Source organism: Rhinolophus sinicus, linkage group LG03 (assembly GCF_036562045.2).
Source record: "Rhinolophus sinicus isolate RSC01 linkage group LG03, ASM3656204v1, whole genome shotgun sequence".
Classification (NCBI taxonomy): Eukaryota; Metazoa; Chordata; class Mammalia; order Chiroptera; family Rhinolophidae; genus Rhinolophus; species Rhinolophus sinicus.
The window spans coordinates 171,439,565-171,457,218 of record NC_133753.1 but is presented as its reverse complement, the minus strand read 5'-3'; the positions used below and the strand labels follow the sequence as shown (position 1 = coordinate 171,457,218).

The window sequence follows — 17,654 nt, the reverse complement described above, 5'->3', positions numbered from 1 at the left end:
GCTTTAGGGTCTTCTTTTGTGCTACTTGAGACTCCAGAGGCCACAAAATGTCTCATAAATGCAAAGTAATAATATAAGTCATGATACCTCACAACTTTTTTTTCTTTTTTTTAATTTATTTGGGTGACAATTGTTAGTAAAATTACGTAGATTTCAGGTGTACAATTCTGTATTACATCATCTATAAATCCCATTGTGTGTTCACCACCCAGAGTCAGTTCTCCTACAACTTTTCTTGAAAGACCTCCTAGTGAGGTAGTCAGTGATTCTATGACTATGTATTGAGCATGCAATACATATTTAAGGAACTGTGCTAATGCTGTGGTGGGTCAAAAAGAGAATGAGACATGGTCCTTGTCTTCAGACTTCAAGTTTCTCATCCATTGGGCAAGTCAGATAACTAAGATATTAGGCAGAGAATACTAAATGCCATGATCCAGGAATTTTTTTTTTAAAAAGTGTCGTGAAAGCACAAAGGATGGAGAGGTACATTTCAACTCAGAGAAAATAAAAAATACTTCATGGAGGAGAAGACACTCAAAATGATCTTGAAAGGTAGATGGAATTTTCACAGGCTTAGATGGCAGAGAGTCTTGACTTATAGCATTGATTTGCCAATTATGATGGTGTAAATATTTCCACTATGGCTGATTTTAAGTTAATGATGTGATTATCACCAAACACAGAGTTGGGAAGAGGTGCCAGCTCCAGCACACCATCTGTGAGTCATCATTAGATAAATCAGCCTGAGTTTGTTGCCTTCATGAGTAAATCCAAAGGTGTTAAAAACATCTAAGACAGCATTATAAGGGAAGAGACCCTTCTGCCCTTCTCACCACACTTCAGTCTGACCCTCTCGGTATGCTCTTTGTCTATCCTTCTGGTCTCAGTCCTATGCCCCTGACTGGCCTACCTAGTTTTGATCTTAGCCCAGTTCCAACTGTGGTTCTGGTTGCTCCTCTTATCGTGGCTCTGATTTCTCTGGGCCCCTGCTGTCTCCTTGCATACAGGGCTGGCTTATTGCCCATTGCCTACTATTGACACCTTTTCCATTCTCCATAATGAAAGGCAGCTTTAGGGGCAGCTAGCTGGGTTTCACTGTTCTTGTAACAATTGGAAGGGAAAGCTGGAGTTGTTGCTGGGAAGTTTTGCCAAAGGAAGATGCCGTCCAGCTGAGACCCAGCTTTCATATTAACTGTTCCTTTTAGTATCCTTAAAAAAATAATAATAATAATAAAACCCGCCATCAATGTGTTCTTCTTAAGTCACTGCACCTTTAACTGGTCTTATCGCCCAAAGGACTGCATTTGCAAAGCCAGGCCCCGGGTCTTAGTCTCTAACTACAAGCAGATGTCCTCAGTACGTGCATAAGCTTGTGTCAGGAGGATGTTTTAAAAAAAAGAAACTCACCAAAGAGAGCATTGCCAGACAAGAAAGGAATATGTAAAGCTTAAAGTTATTAGGAAACTTCCACATTTGTTCCACTGAGCCAGAGGTAGACCTGTGAGAAAAGGTAAACCTGCACATTGACTCTTGTACCTTGAGGCCGAGCTGCTCCCAAAATACATTTACAGCAAATATTGCCATTGCAAATTTCTTTAAGTATGTGCTTCTTTTCATGACACTGGTTTCTCTTCCAAAATTTCTGTATATTGTTTGCAAAACAGTTTTTGTTTGTTTGTTTGTTTGTTTAAATGATCTCCCATAACGTGCTCTATGATTTACTGATGAAGTATAGAAGAAACACAGTCCCTCATGGAGATCTGGGGAGGTGATGCTGTCTGTTTGGAAGGCCCATAGATTTCCTGTTCATATTAGACAGGCTTCTTTAGAGCTGCCAAGAGTCATAATGTATACAAGATAATACACTTTAGTTCAGGAGAAACTGTGGCTGGGAATCCAATCCAGTGAGCCAAAAAACAAGGGACATTTCAGCTTAGAATTATCACTGCTCTCAGGCCCAGGACTGGGTGTGCCAAAGGGTAGCCATGACAATTGAAGTAAAACATCATTCGATGATGGAGCAAAGGCAGGAGGCCTGGCTCCTAGGTTGTTACGACCTTGCCTGGTTCCTTGTAAATTGACCTCTAAAAGGTATTTCTGCCCAAAGCCTCAGCAACCTGACCCCATCAATGTAACTTTCCAGAATTCTGCGGCATTCAAATAAGTCAGCCCGTGCTCTCGTGAGTGTGTCCTAATGAGCACCAGCTGTGGGCACATAGAGGGGAAGCCCTAGAAGTGGGACCCTGCAGTCACACAGTGACTCTCACCTGAGTGAGAAAGTAGAATATAGTGAAGAGTCCCCTCCTCCCACCATATCATTCATAAAAATCACCGGCTAGGGGGTGGAACGTGCAAGGTCAGCTTATAGCTTCCCAGAACCTTGCCCACATACAGACTGACCAAGGCCATGGAGTTCAGATCTATAGATCTGGGTCAGGACCTTGGAATCTGTATGTGTGACAAATGCCACAGTAGACCTTGATGGTCAGGCAAGTGTGGGAATCAGGAGGGTGGGATGGAGAATCTGACTCCAGTACAGATTTAGCCTCTCCCATGTAATTGCTGGGTAGCCTTAGAAAAGATCCCTTAGCTATAAAATGTGCCTAATAATACCCACTTCAGAGTGTTTTTGTGTGAGTAAAATGGGAAAACCCATAAAATGTGCTCAGTATAGTATCTGGTGCATCTTAAGCACACAATAAATGAGATATACACACCTCACACACATTTTCTGACTTTGCCATCAACCAACCCCCTTCAAAGGCAATAGGGTGGTCCAGGCGATGGCATTAAGGTAACCACACAGTGAGCTTGAACCTGAGCCTTATTGCAGGGGCAGGTTGGAGGCAGGTAAGTACTTTAAAATGAATACTCTTCAGTGATGGTGATCATAGTTTAACAGAAAGGAAGGACAGGAAGGCAAATATGGAACTGGAAGGAGCTTTAGAGGCTGAAATCCAAGCAGGGAAAATTTCTGGAATACAGTCAAAGATAAACAGACTTCAAAAAGATAGGAAACATAGTCAAGCCAACTTGCAATAGCCAAGAAGAGACACTATTTGCTAAGAAGAAATGATTTTTATTTGATTCCCTTTTAGCCCCAAAGCCAACGTTTAAAGCATTTGAAATTCGTCTTCATCTGCCTCATTGTTTTAGCAAACTTTAGTATTCCACTAGGTGCCATGCCCTGTGCTCCTAGCAGACATTACAAAGCCGAAAGCAGCAGTGCTTACCTCATGGAACTCACTGTGTGTCCCAGGGCACAGGCAAATGATTGCAGGTACTGGAGGGGCAGTCCTGAGGCGGCTGGGTGGCGAACAGCTCACCTGCCTGAGGAGAAAGGAAAACCTCTTAGAGGAAGTCTTTTTATTAACATTTTTCCCCCGGCTTTATTGAGATAAACATAAACATTGCCTGAGTTTATGTGTACGACATAATGATTTGATATACGTATATACTGCAAAATGATTATGACAGTCAGAGGAAGTCTTGAAATAGAGATATCATGACAGTCATTATCATAACCATAGGCTAAGAGTGATAACAATAGCTGACATGAACCACTGCTGATTTCATGGCAGATGCCATGCCAGGCCCTGTCCTTATGTAAAGTAATTGCTATATGCAGCACCTTGTACAGGTAATTGTGTTTGCATCATCTATTCGGGGCTGGTTCTAAATGTCATTGCTGCACAACTGGTCAATTTCAGTTCTTGCCAGAACATTGATCCTCTCACTCTAGCTCCCTTACTGATACAGCAGAGGATTCACTGACTTCCAGGGACTGGAATTGACGGCCTTTAGTCCAAGGCTGAATCTCTGACACAAGAAGATTTCCATCCCCTGCCCCTTTCATATCACTTCCCTGGAGTCCCACTGCCTACATGTAGTCTGTGTGGGTGGGTTTAAATAGTGGAGGTCATGCTGGGCTTAGGACAGCATCCCGTCCTCATACTGTATTTTCCCAACAATAAGACCTAGCTGGACCATCAGCTCTAACGCGTCTTTTGGAGCAAAAATTAATATAAGACCCAACTGGGTATTTAATATTATATTATATTATATTATATTATATTATATTATATTATATTATATTATATTATACCCAGTCTTATATTATATTAAAATAAGACTGGATCTTATTTTAATTTTTGCTCCAAAAGACGCATTAGAGCTGATGGTCCGGCTAAGTCTTATTTTTGGGGAAACACGGTATATACAAAGCCCTAAGTGCACAAAGTCTGGTGTAAAAATACTGTCAGGTTCTCTGTGGGAAAAGATATGCCCTTGTTATCAGGGTAGAGGCTCGCGGTAATAACAGTGACAGTAATAATAACAGTGATAAGAATATCTAGGGCGCAGAGAGCGAGTCAAGATGGCGGCGCCCGTGGATTTGGAGTTGAAGAAGCCTTCACAGAGCTTCAAACTAAAGTTATTGACACTCAACAGAAGGTGAAGCTTGCAGACATACAGACTAAAGAGCTAAACAGAACGAAAAAGCATGCGCATCTTACAGATACAGAGATTATGACTTTGGTAGATGAGACTAACATGTATGAAGGTGTAGGAAGAATGTTTATTCTTCAGTCCAAGGAGGTAATTCACAACCAACTGTTAGAGAAACAGAAAATAGCAGAAGAAAAAATTAAAGAATTGGAACAGAAAAAATCCTACCTGGAGCGGAGCGTGAAGGAAGCCAAGGACAACATCTGGGAGATGCTGATGGCACGAAGGGCACAGTAGGAAGCCTCGGGAAAGCTTTTCCTCCTGACTCCTCCCCTTCCTGGCAAGGGTGAGCAGCCGTCAGGGGCAGCAGCCTCGCTTCTGGCTGATGGATGTATTTTCTGGACTGTCTGGTAACCCTACATGTCCTCCATCACCATGAGCCCCTTGCAGATCCTAACCCTGTATTTTTTATCCTGGCTCAGCCTGACACCTGTGCCCACGATGATCCTCTCCCCTGAGGGTGTCTTGAACTCCCAGGAGAGGGAAGATGGGAGCCAGGACGGATTAGGGGAGCTTTGCCCAACCCCCTATGAGCCATGCTGCTCAGACCAATAAAAGGCCTCTGTGCCCCAAAAGTAAGAATATCTAACATTTGGGGCAGCTGGCTGGTTCAGTGGTTAGAGCATAGTGCTCACAACACCAAGGTCGCCAGTTTGATTCTCACATGGGCCAGTGAGCTGCGCCCTCTACAGCTAGATTGAAGACAACCAGTGCTGCTGAGCTTCTGGACCGGCAGCCAGATGGCTCAGTTGGTTAGAGCATGAGCTCTCAACAGCAAGGTTGCTGGTTCGATTCCCATATGGGCCAGTGAGCTGCACCCTCCACAACTAGATTGAAAACAATGATTTGACATGGAGCTGATGGGTCCTGGAAAAACACACTGTTCCCCAATGTTCCCCAATAGAAATTTAAAAAAATAAAATAAAAAGAATATCTAACATTTACTAAGCACTTATTGTATATTTAGTATCCTGCATGTGCTAATGCATTTAAACATTACATGCAGATACTGTTACTGTCCCCATTTTACAGACAGAGTAACCAAGGTCCAGATATATGCCATAGTTGGGAAGTTGAGTACAAAGTTGGACATATATAAGAAAGTTAGAGTGCAGTTCATTCTAGTCTCAGATCCCTTTTCTTGCTCAAGTCCAACATGAGAAGTTCCACCCACTCCCAACTGTATACTCCAGCCGTACGCCACCCACTCCCAACAGATCAAAGTGCTTTACCTACCCAGGCTGTGTCTTACCTTTGTGCAGTGGTTCCCTTGACACCAACTTCCCTTTCTCTTCCTCTTCATTGCCTATTTGTCTCAAGTTCAGCACCCATCTCAAGGAGTCACGTTCCCTGGGAAGCTTGTCCTGACTTGTAAAGGGCCACTCCATTGCTGGACCACTCCTTCCCTTATAGATCCCTGCCCAGAAACTGGGCTCACTGAGACAGGGGCTGTGGCTAACTCATTTTATAATGCCAGCATTTTAAAAAACCTTCTATAAACATACCGGAGTAGTGGTTCTTTGCTTATCGTCACCCTTTATTTGTTTTTCCCTCGTGGCTCACCATTTCCCGACATTAAGGACAGCTCTGACACTAACTAAAATTGACAACTGAGCGTGACACCACCATTTGCTAAGGTGGCACAGTTCTGTTTATTATGCTTTACTTTTGTAACCAGCATCCTCAGCACTGGCGTAAATCTGTGGTCCTTCCCCAGGATGTCATTTGCTCCTTTTATGTCTTGATTCATCACATATTGTGGAGGGTGTCAGCTGAGTAATAATTTTTGCTTCATGAAAGTGTTACCAAATACTAACACCATAAAGGGGAGAGCACCAGATGTCTGTCTGCAAGGAAAGCACAATCCTGGTGTATGAGCAGTGAAGAGTGGCCAGCACTCCTCAAGCGTTTCCAGGCCTCAGGTTTGGCTCTGTGCGCTCCCTTGGGGCCTCATAACTGACCCCACATTCCATTTCAGGCATCATTCTGGAGAAATGTGTCGACTTTACTGTTGGTCTGAGCCTGGAAACTGGTGTCCTTTAGTTTTCTCAGTTTCAAGCTGAAAATTGAGACAAACTTGCTAGATAATTTTGACCAAAATAACACACATTGATTGTGTGTCATCCCATGATTAACTTAATTTTCCTCTTCCTTTGAGCTATCGAAACTTTCTCAAGGCATACATAGTTGTCAGTGATACAGGTCACTCATGGTTGGAAGTTATATAAACTTGCCAAACCTTGACCAAAACTATTTTGTGTTTTAGTGTCTAACTCAGGGGAATGGGTAAGAAAACAGTGTTCTCTGGTTTTAACAAGGAATTGGGGTGGGTGACAGGTTCTAAATAATGGGAATACTGAAGATTTGGGATATCAAGGCAGTGAATAGACTTGAGGGGATTGTCATAAAGTACAATTTTCCTTTTACATTAAAAATCAATGTGTAGTGTATTATCTTTTTGCCATAATTTGTTATTGCATTTGGGACTAAATGAGCTTCTACAGATGAAGTAAATAATAAAATTTAGAGAGAGAAAAGAAACACTTTCAGAACTAATAGAGTTTAAAATATTAATTCACCAAAGCCCACAAAGCTTAACTTTACTTGGAAAAATACCCTCACTGATGTGCCCAGACTGAAAACACTTGCAAGGGTTATAATTCTGTAGCGTTTAACAAGAAGATCTTAACTTCATCTGTTAGGTTCTGTATTATGAACTCCAAACCCAATAGCTGCTTCCTACCATGTAGCTAGGTGCGAGGAGTTGTAAAAAAGCACAGTGAAAAGTGGATCAGAGTATTGAATATCCTTGAATGTGTCTTTATGATTATTTGCAAATATATAGCTACAAAAGACACTGAGAAATAAAATGGCTAGAGGTGAATGTTATGTCGATTTTTTTTTTAAATCGTGACTCACAAGCTGCTCTCCAGTGAACAGTGACTTTTATTCATTGTCATTGACAGATTGAAAGAGTTGAGGCTGCTGTGTTTCCAGGAAATCAATTCTCACATTCTAACGTATGTTCATACTATGCAGCAAAGAATGAAATAGACCTTGATATGGAAAGGCCTTTAAGACAGATTATTAAATGAAAACAGCAATCTGTAGAAAAATATATCTCTGTATATGTACACATACGTATGATGGATATATATATATGTATGTAAACAAAGACAAAAGGTCTAGAAGGACATCCATAAAACAAATAGCAGTGATTACCTTTGGGGAAGAAAGTTGGACTTGAGCGAAAGTTGGATTAGTGTGGTGATTTGCTTTGTTTCCGTGAAAAAAATCAGTGGGTCAGGGCAAGTGGACAGGATTCTCCCAACTCTGAAATTCAGGGAAATGGGAGTGGGTTCGCTCACTGCCCATGTCCCTTCGTTTTCTTCCTTTCTTCGTCTATTAGAGAACAATTTCTTAGTATTGTTACTATGAGTTTCTATTGAGGACCAAAAGCAGCAGTCATTTCATGGCTGTGCGGTAATGCTTAGTGTTTGTTGTGGGCCTGTGCCACGTTGTTTCTCTGTGAATAACCCATAGATAACATGACCTGATGTGGGAAATCCTGGATAAACCCCCTTCTCCACCAAGCCCAGATAAGAGTTGCATACTTTTGTAGCTCAGATGCTTGCAACGCAACCCAGTTCAGCAATTCAGTAATAACTACACTGATCGTTTCCCATTTCTCCTGTTTTTAGTGCAATCTAATCCTAGTATCAATAAAATTATAACTTTTATAATAGATGACTCATTGCCCATCTCACATCATAAAGTTCTGTGTCTCTCTTGTCCAACTTTTTTCTTCCCTTCATTCCTTCCCTACTCCCAGGATTGCTCACAGTTATTTCTAAGAATAAAGTTTTCTGAAGGAATTCTTTTAAAGAAAGAATTTACGTTCTTCATTTTCACAAGCAAGACTCAAATTTGGACTCAAATGAGATAGGAAGACATTTTTTCACAGTTTCTGACTGTGTCTAGGCATGAGACCAGAGGTAGTTAAGACCAGCCGGTTTCCATTTGCTCTGATATTTCTGGGTTCTTTTTTAGAGGGTATGTTCAATTTTAATTTTAAAAAAAGAAAGAAAGACAAAGAGACAGCGAATTGTTGTGAGGTTGGGCCAAGTTACCATTTGTCATTTGAAAGTGAGGTTGCAACAGGGTCACATCAGACCATTTTTACAGAAATGACTAATGGTTTTTTCCTCTTTCTGTTCCAGACACACCAGCTATCCTTGACAGAGCATCCCAGAGTCTACAAAGGGTTAATCCAGACCGAGAGACAAGTAAGAACTTGAGTACTTTTTCTGCCTTCAGTGTCCATGCTTTATTGTAATTGAAGCTACTGTCCTCTCTCCATTTTATTTGAGTCATGGTAACTGGATGAATCACTGATTGAAATTGCACAAACACTTTTTTCAGAATTTTTTTTTTCAACTTCTCTGCAAGGCTACTTCTGTATTGCTCTAATTTGCTCATCCTTAGAGGTTAAGTAAGGCCAAGTTAATGAGAAGGAGAAAAAAGATGAAATAATTTATTGTGGACCAACAATTAGTTTGTTCAATTTAGGAACCTGCCTCCTTTTACAAATCCTGTATTGTATCATCATTATTATTTTGAGATATTTCTTTACCTAGCAATCACATTGACAGTTAAACTTGTCACTTCAACCAAAAAGCCTTATGCTTCAAAAGTCTGCCTTCATGCGAACTCTCTCTTTTCCTTAAAATCCCTTTCTTGTCCTCTGACAACTTCCTCTTCCTCCCCAAGACTGAACTCAAACATCAGCTCTGTGGGGAAGCGTCTCCACATCCTCTAGGCCTGAATGAAGACTTGTTCTGCCTCTGCACTTCCGTGGAACTTTGTCTGTTGCTCCATGAGAGCATTTAAAACCTCACGACATTTTAGTGTATATGTTAGTAGCATGCACAGAACTCAATGAGTTGTGTGGGATTGCATGAATTAATTATGTTGAACTTTAAGGCAAAGCCCACAGTTTATGCTGCTTCTACGACCCTCACATGACCTGATCACATAGTAGGTACCTTTAATTAAATTCTAGGGATGGATTTTTTTTCATCAGTTGAAGTATATGCTAGAGTCCACATTATACAATAAAGGAAGGGAAGACGTTGTACCTAATTGAGTTTAAGCCCTTGCTGTTTCATTGGTAATTCTGGTGTCATGAAACCATAATTGGGTTTTTATGACTAAATTAGAGTAAATTTCTAATATGAGATGTGAGCATCATTTCCTTGGAAGTGACTCCAAGGGATGGTTGGTGCTGTTTTTTAACTAATGTCATCCACTTGTCAGTTGTGTCAGACCACAAACTCTTTACAACCCTCCTGTTTTAGGACATCTAACAAATTAATCTGCTTCCTAATTAGTGTGTGGGGTTGAAAAAGGTGGCAATTTGGTTATGTTTGGGTTATCCCAACTAGTATATTCCAAATTCTTCACTCGGCAGACAATGTGACTTATTGTTACTTTCCATAAGGAAATGAGAAGGAATCAGTGAAAATGTTTTCCTAACAGTGAAACATTGGAAGCCACATTGGAACCCTCCCAACACACACCCATCATACACTGCCCTTCAGTTTCCCCCGAAGTGGTAGTATGATTTCCCCAAGCCATTTTCTTTGTCAAGGCATGAGGTCTGAGGAGCCGAAGCATTGAGCCTTGTTGAACTACAAGCTATGGGTATGATGGATGTGTTGAAGAAATTCCTACCACTCATTTGCCATGTTAATTTTTTGTCTTTGTGATAAGCAAGCGTGCTATCTAATTATCCTTCATCTGTGGTGTATCACATAGACACTGACCTGACCTCCCCGCACAAAGAAGAATCCTATCCTTATCAAAAGTTACCTGCCCTCTGTCCCAGGACTGATTGGATAAGGTAACCCATGTCAGTGGATATTTCAGTATCAGTGGGCATCTCCCACAGTGCACAGGCTTGGACACATGGCTGCTGTTATCATTTGAGCACTTCACAGAGATGTAGCAGACCCTAGTGCCCACATCACCTCCCTGAGTCACTGTGTACACGGTCACTGTATCACACAGTAGATTCTTAAGAAATATTTTCTGGAAAGAAAGGTCTTTTTTAAAGTCCCATCAGGACTTTTCAGCCCGCAAACATGGGTAGCAGCATACTTCACCTGTGCAAAAGCTTAACTATAAGCAAAAACACACATTCAGGATAAGGATCTTAAGGGAGTTAACAGTTTAAAGAGATAGAGACATCTTAGTTACACTTTAAAAATAAAATACTGCCATTTGGGACAACATGGATGAATCTTGAGATTATCACACTAAGTGAAATAAGTCAGACAGAAAAAGTTGAGAACCAAATGACTTCACTCATATATGGGATGTACAACTGAAAGCAACAAAGGAACAAGACAAACAAACTAACAAAGAATCATAGACACAGACAACATTTAGTGGTTTCCAGAGGGTAAGGAGGATGGGGATGGTAGAAGAGGGTAAAGGGGGTCAAATATATGGTGATGGAAGGAGAACTTAATCTGGTTAGTGAACACACAATGCAATAGATAGATAATGTATTATAAAAATGTACACTTGAAACCTATATAGGTTGACTAACCATTGTCATCCCAATACATTTAATAAAGATTTTTTTAAAAAGAAGTAATGGTACAAACTGATCACAAAAAATGCTGCTTCTTGTTGCTGGGGAGAGTGATAAAGTTGGTTAGAATCTTCTAGAGGAAAGCAAACATTTTTAGTATTCCTGAAGAAGACAGACACTTCAGGGTGCTGGGGTTCCACGTTCTTTGTGTTTTCCAATAATTTTATTTCTCTGTCATAGTTGATTATTGGCAGAGGATTTGATGATCATTTGGGCTAACTATATGACTTATTAAGCATATATAGAAACAAAATTTTAGATGATTGCACATCTTTCTGAGGAGGATTTTTTTCTCTCATTTTTTAAAGTCATTCCTTTTCACTGAATTTATCGCATATCACTGTGAAAGTGTAAATTTTGTGATCTATGGCATTTCCACCTCAAAATAAAACAAATGTCCAGCTAAAGAAAAATATTGCTGTTTCATTGACTGGCATTTGGGTCATAAATTAGTGCAAGATTTTATGAAAACAGACATTCTGAACGTAAACATCAATGACTGAGGTCAGTTAAGTTTTGAAAGGGTTCCAAAAGATACCATGTTAGACAGGCGTAGCAACCAAATTGCTTAATTTTTTCTAAGTTCACAAGCAACTTCTTTCACAACTGTGAGTTGCTTCTCAATAAAAAACACTTTTATGAGACAAAAAGCTTAATATGGTAACTGTCATCTTGCTTGTTCATGTCCTTATTGAATGTTATTAGCCGAACTGTTTTCCTAGCCTCGTAATTTTAATTCCCTACCTCCTATTTTTCCCTCTCCCAAGCCAGTCTACTCTCTGTTTCCACATTCATTCTTCCTGCCTACCTCTGATCCAGTGATTCTTCTGCCTGATCAACTTCAGTAGCTCCCCAGTGTTTTCTAAATTATGAATAAACTCATTTCCCTGGCCTTCCAGAAAGTCCACAACATGGATCCTGTGTGCTTTTCTAGCCTTATCTCCCCTGTGTACTATGTATGCCCACGTTTATGTCCTCTGCATTCTTACTTCATTCTATCCATTCATAATGACTCCTTTGCCATCAATTCCCTCTTCTTGCTGTCCCGTTGGGAAAAGTCCTTCATGGATTTTGTCTGTAAAGTATACTTCAAATATCACTTTATCCGCAAAGCTTTTCTCAGTTCCCCCAAGAGGATGCATACTTCCATTTTGGAATCTCTGTAGCTCTTTCTTTCTCCCTGTCACGGAGAGAGAGTATATATCACAGTACTTGAAGAATTCAGCCTCTGGAGCAAGACAGCTTTGGTTTACATTCCAGTTCTACTACATACTTTCTGCATGATCTTGCCTGAGTTTCATAACCTCTGTGTTCCTTGATTCTGTTCTCTTTTGCTTTTTTATCTCTAAAATAGAGATGCTAATAGTACCTACCTCATAAAGTTGTTTTGAGAATTACGAGTATTGATATGTATCTAAGGTGATTAGAATAGTAGCTGGCCCTGTAGTGTTTATTATATTCTTTCACGGCTCTTATTTTATTCCAACAAGTGTTAGAATTGAATGTGAAGTTTCCCATACTCGACTCTATTTTGGACCATAATATCGTTACGTCATTTGTTTCAACCTAATGGAGACTTTTGTGTGCTTTCTAATCCTTCTTAATAGACTGTGCTATCTTTAAAGATAGGGGCTGTATCTTGTACATCCTTATATCCGACAGTACCTGGTAAGTACCTGGCACATGCCAAGTGTTTAATGAATAGTCATTGGATTTTACATGCACACACAAAAAAAAACGCAGGAAAAAAAAAAATAGAAGCCAGGTCTTCCCCAACATTTTAATCACTCTGGCTACCACAGAGTACCTCCATGCCTTTCAGCTGCCCTTTATGAAAGGAGAGGGATAAAGATATACAGGAGGAGAAATTTCTCTTGTCCATTACTATAAATACTTACAGTCTTTCCCAAAAGCCTTCCACGGAACCTTAACTTCAGGTCATGGGACTAGTGTCATGGTCTAGCCTTGGAGTATGTCACAGGACATGTTTGTGTCATCACTGTGGTATTCTGTTGGCACTTCAGCTGCAAGGGACCAGTAGCGCCCCTCTAGCCTGTGACCCATCACTGCTCCCATAAGACCCAAATAACCCTCTCAGCCTTAAGCATTCTTTTTCATAAGATATTTTCAACTTTAAGGGCTTATTAGCTGACAATACAGCTAAAATAAGCACAACATAAGAGAAGTGTGTCTTTGCAGGGATGGTATCTTAAAGAGAATGTGCAGTATTTATTACAAAAAACTTGAGCTTCGACGTGAATTAGACAGCAGCACTGACATTGGGTTCTGACATTGAAGCTGACACTGAATTCTTGACAGTCTACTGTTTATATACATTTAGCCAATAATTCAGTAATTAAGCACAGATTATTATGATCCTTTTTAAGGAAACAGTGTTGATGTTGGCTCTTTCTTGCACCCAACCTAGTGGTAGCCCTTTCTCACTCACATATAACACTCATCTCTAGATAATGCCAAGTATCCTACAGATAACTATTTATTCCTCTTCTTTGCTTTTCTGAAGTAAGAGGAAGGCAAGTAGTAGTATGTACTTTCTACAAGAAGAAGTGGAGGTATGAAGAAAATAGCTTTTCTGAGTCTCTCGACAGACCACCAGGAGAGTAAAGAAGATACCCGTCAGTGCAGTGCTTGCAAAGTCAAGTGGAGATGATGCATATTATTGGTAATTCCAACAACAATGTTCAGTTATCTCAAAATATGGACTTGGCAGTTACTTTTATTCCAGGCCTGAAATACCCAGATAATGCCTGCCAAATTTCCCAGTGTTAGAGCTTTATTATACACTGCCCTGCTTTCACATGTAATTGTTGAGAGATAAGAATTCCTTGTAAGATAAACATTAGGTCTTAACTTTTTTATCCTACTTCAGCTCCCAGCAATTTGCGGAGCCACAATCAGAGTTAAATGGATATTCACCACTTACCTTACAAGAGATCTGTTCTCTGTGCTGATGCTTAGGCCAGTGTTAGTGAAACCTCTAGAATGAGGAATGAGCACAGAGCTCGAGGTCAGCCCCCTCATGTACCTGCAGGTCCTCTCTGGTTGTAAACATCTGTCAAGGTCTTCTGTTTCTTCTGGAACCCAAACAGTAAGAAAATAGGCTTCTAAGAAAATGGGCATAGGCCTCTAGAAGCCTTGATCTTAGAAGTGAGTATTTTTATTTTTTTTTTAAGTCTGAGAAGGATGATTAAGCATGCCCCTAAAAATTCCAGGGGGCCTATGTGTACTGTATATACCAGTTCCTAGTATGGTTTCTCTTTCGAAGCATGACACACAGTTTTCAAGGAAGAAAGCCAAGACAAACATTCTTTCACCCCGGGTGACCCCAGGGGGTGGTGAACACTTTTTAGTGATTTCTAGAATCCCAGAGTTGGTTGTGACCTTTGAGTTCTTCTAGCCTGCAGTCTTCTGATTTGCTGCTGAGTTCTACAGCTTCAAAACCAACACTGTAATCACTGCTCTCAAGAGAGCGCTGACTTCTGCACACAGGAGGCTCTCTAAGGAGAGGACTCCTGACTCTATTGTTCCAGAAAAGCCTTCATCCATTACTAGTTCCTAGTTGTGATGAACAGTTTCTTCAGATAATGTGCACTTGTGCCTTGAGAAAACAAAGCTTGAATGCATTACATAGGTGTGTCCTGATTTTAATACAAATTAATCTATGTACTGAGAAAGCAAACCATACTTCACATTTATAAAAAGATTTGTGGAAATCAAACATAGGTACCATTAAGTAGTAGTTCAAGTAATAGTGTGCTTCATGGCAAATGCATGCAATATGCGATAATATATATTTCGACCAAAAATAACCCAAGAGGTTATTAATTACTAAAGAACAGATCATGAAGAAAATAGATTATAAAACTTTCAAAAGGCTTTTAAAAATATATGATTTATAGGAAATTGATTTGTGTGTAATTCATAATATATGATAAAAAATAAGCTAATTCTTTTTTTTTAAGGTCAACAATTATTTAAACCAGAGGTTGGCAAACTGTGGTCCTCATACCAGATGTTAGTTTTTGTAAATAAAGTTTTATTGCAACACAGCCATCCCTATTTATTTCAGATTGACTATTGGCACTCTAGGAGTACAATGGCAAAATCGTGTGGCTGAAACATAGGCTATAGCTCTGTAAGCCTAAAATATGTATTTACTGTCTGGTCCTTTAAGAAAAAGTATGTTATAAACAGAAGAAAGATTATTTCTGTAATAAGGTATTCTATGGAAACAGTCATCATGTCTCTATTGGTTGTGGTTCTTTAGTCTCCTGTGGAAAATTATCTTCGGTTTGGTAACTGACATTAATAAAAATACAGGATTCACTTTACAAATTTACTTCACAGTAAACTCATATATTGTGAAGTATGTGTAACAGTATCTGCTAATCAGTGTGGACAAGTATATTATATTATAATTATTACTATTATTATTATTAAAGGTGCTCCATCAAATGAAAGTTGAGCATCTGTAAATGCTTGGTGATGGATGGAATGGGCAATAATTTGAACTTAACTGTCTGAGATGCATCATCATTATCACACAATAGTATCTTATGAAGAGTTACAGTCAGTGTAACACACGGCTCCAATACAAGGGGAACTTAGCTTTGCAGGTTTGTAGATCTTTCCTCAACTGACGGCTGCCACTGAATCATGCTAAAGAATAAAGACAGAAGATTCTCCTGTTAGGAAATTGTGCACTGTTAAAATACTCATAAACTTGAAACCTCACAGCATCATCATAGATGTCTCAATTCAGATCAATGGCCTTCATGAATCCTTGAGGTGTTTTCAAGTAGTATTTATGTCTTTACTGCAACAGGTTATCTTTTGATTTTTCATGTATCATGGAAAAAGCAGCCTTTAACTCTTTTTCGTCTCTTAACATTTTAAAACTCCAAATTTGGGTTAATGTGAAAGCAAATATTTGCCGGAGAACCCATCTGTGCTTGTGTTGTCAGCACATAATGGCTTTTGTGCACCTGCCAGCATGAAACTCCTGCCAGGCAAACCCCAGAGACATGGAGAAACTCCTGGGTAGTACATCCTTACTGTGACCAAAGCTCTTCTTTTTCTGAACTCCCAAAGTTCTTGAAGTTGTACATCTTTTGCACTGAACTCAAGTGCCTTGTATGCATGGTATCTTCCTTTCTAGAATGTAAGTTCTTTTGAGGGCAGCAACTCAGTCTCTTTATATGCTCTGCTCCCTTTCTCACAACTTAAACAGGGTCTGCCACAAAGTGAGAGCTTAATATTTGTTAAGTGAATATCATACTGAGCTCTAGGAATTACTTGAGAGCAAATGCGGAAAGGAAGTGGAGGGAGAGCCATTAGCATAGATTTCATGGTGTTTGAGTTTGGCATTCTCCACCAAAACTAACACTAACACAAACACAGATGAGTGACGTAATTGTTTCCTCAAATGTGAGAGCCCTAGATGCATTTTCCTCTTCTGCCATGTTTCTTCCTCATGGTGAAAAGTAGACAAGAGGCCCTACCAAAGTCTTAGAGGTATTTGTTCTTATCAAGCATGAGTGGTTGTGGCAAACTCTGGTATTAGTTTTAGCTAGTGTCACAGGCTGTGTGGTGAGGATTTCGGAGTTTGAGAGCTGAAGACATGAGTTGTCATATGTATGCAGCCAGCCTAGTGACAATGTGCCATGAGCTTCAATTTATCCATCTATTAATAGAGATAGCAACATTTATCTCAAAGGGCCATTGTGAGGACCAGATATGTACACAGAAAAATTCCTGGTACAAAGTAGGTATGGAATAAATGTTAGATAGTTTATTATTTTTGCTGCTGCTCCTACTATTACTCCTACTGAAAGAGTGGTAGTAGCCTGGGCTGCTGGAAGCACCCCACCTACCTCTTCACCCCACTTCCCAAAGCTTATCTCCTGTTTAAGTTTATTTACATCTTTTCTGGGAAGATGGAAAGGATGCTGGATCTATGTAGTAGAGTATATCTCAGAGTTGAGCAGTATATTTTTCAAGGAAATAAACTTCTCACACACTCGAGAGAATGCCTGTACAACCCAGGTTGAGAAAAGAATTTATTTAAAAAATACATGTCTTAATGTTATAATGTCTTTCAATTGTCACTTGATTCTACAAAAAGTACAAAACTTAATTTTGTAGCCCGAAAGACCCTGCTTTCATGCTCTGCCATCAGCACCTCGGGGTGGCCTGCATGTTAGGCTGCCCCTTTAGGGGTGGGAGCGCAGGGTATCATTGAAAGGGAGGGACTGAGAGGCCTGCCACTCTCCACATGCCAGAGGATGAGACATGGCGCCAGGTGGGAAAACCAGAAAGCCAACCAAAGGGGGTGGTGGGCAAGAGAGAGGCTGGCTTAATTGCTTCAGTCTCTCCTCAGGCCTGCCCTGAGGCAGGATCAGGCAAAATGTTTATCACAGTGCTTGGCACCTAGTGGAATGTTGTTCCCTTTCCTTCCTCTTTCTCC

General features: G+C 40.1%; 1 protein-coding gene and 1 pseudogene across 3 annotated transcripts in view; both read left to right on the top strand.

Annotated features, from left to right (window-relative positions):
• The window catches only part of GHR (growth hormone receptor), a 233,313-nt gene that overhangs the window by 158,388 nt on the left and 57,271 nt on the right, over window positions 1-17,654 (top strand). For all 3 annotated transcript variants that reach the window (XM_019748545.2, XM_019748546.2, XM_074328964.1), the window contains one exon: window positions 8,730-8,795. In XM_019748545.2, the coding sequence (XP_019604104.2) occupies window positions 8,730-8,795 (66 nt within the window). The remainder of the gene's footprint in view (window positions 1-8,729; window positions 8,796-17,654) is intronic.
• Window positions 4,364-4,799, top strand: LOC109456311 (prefoldin subunit 1; annotated as a pseudogene).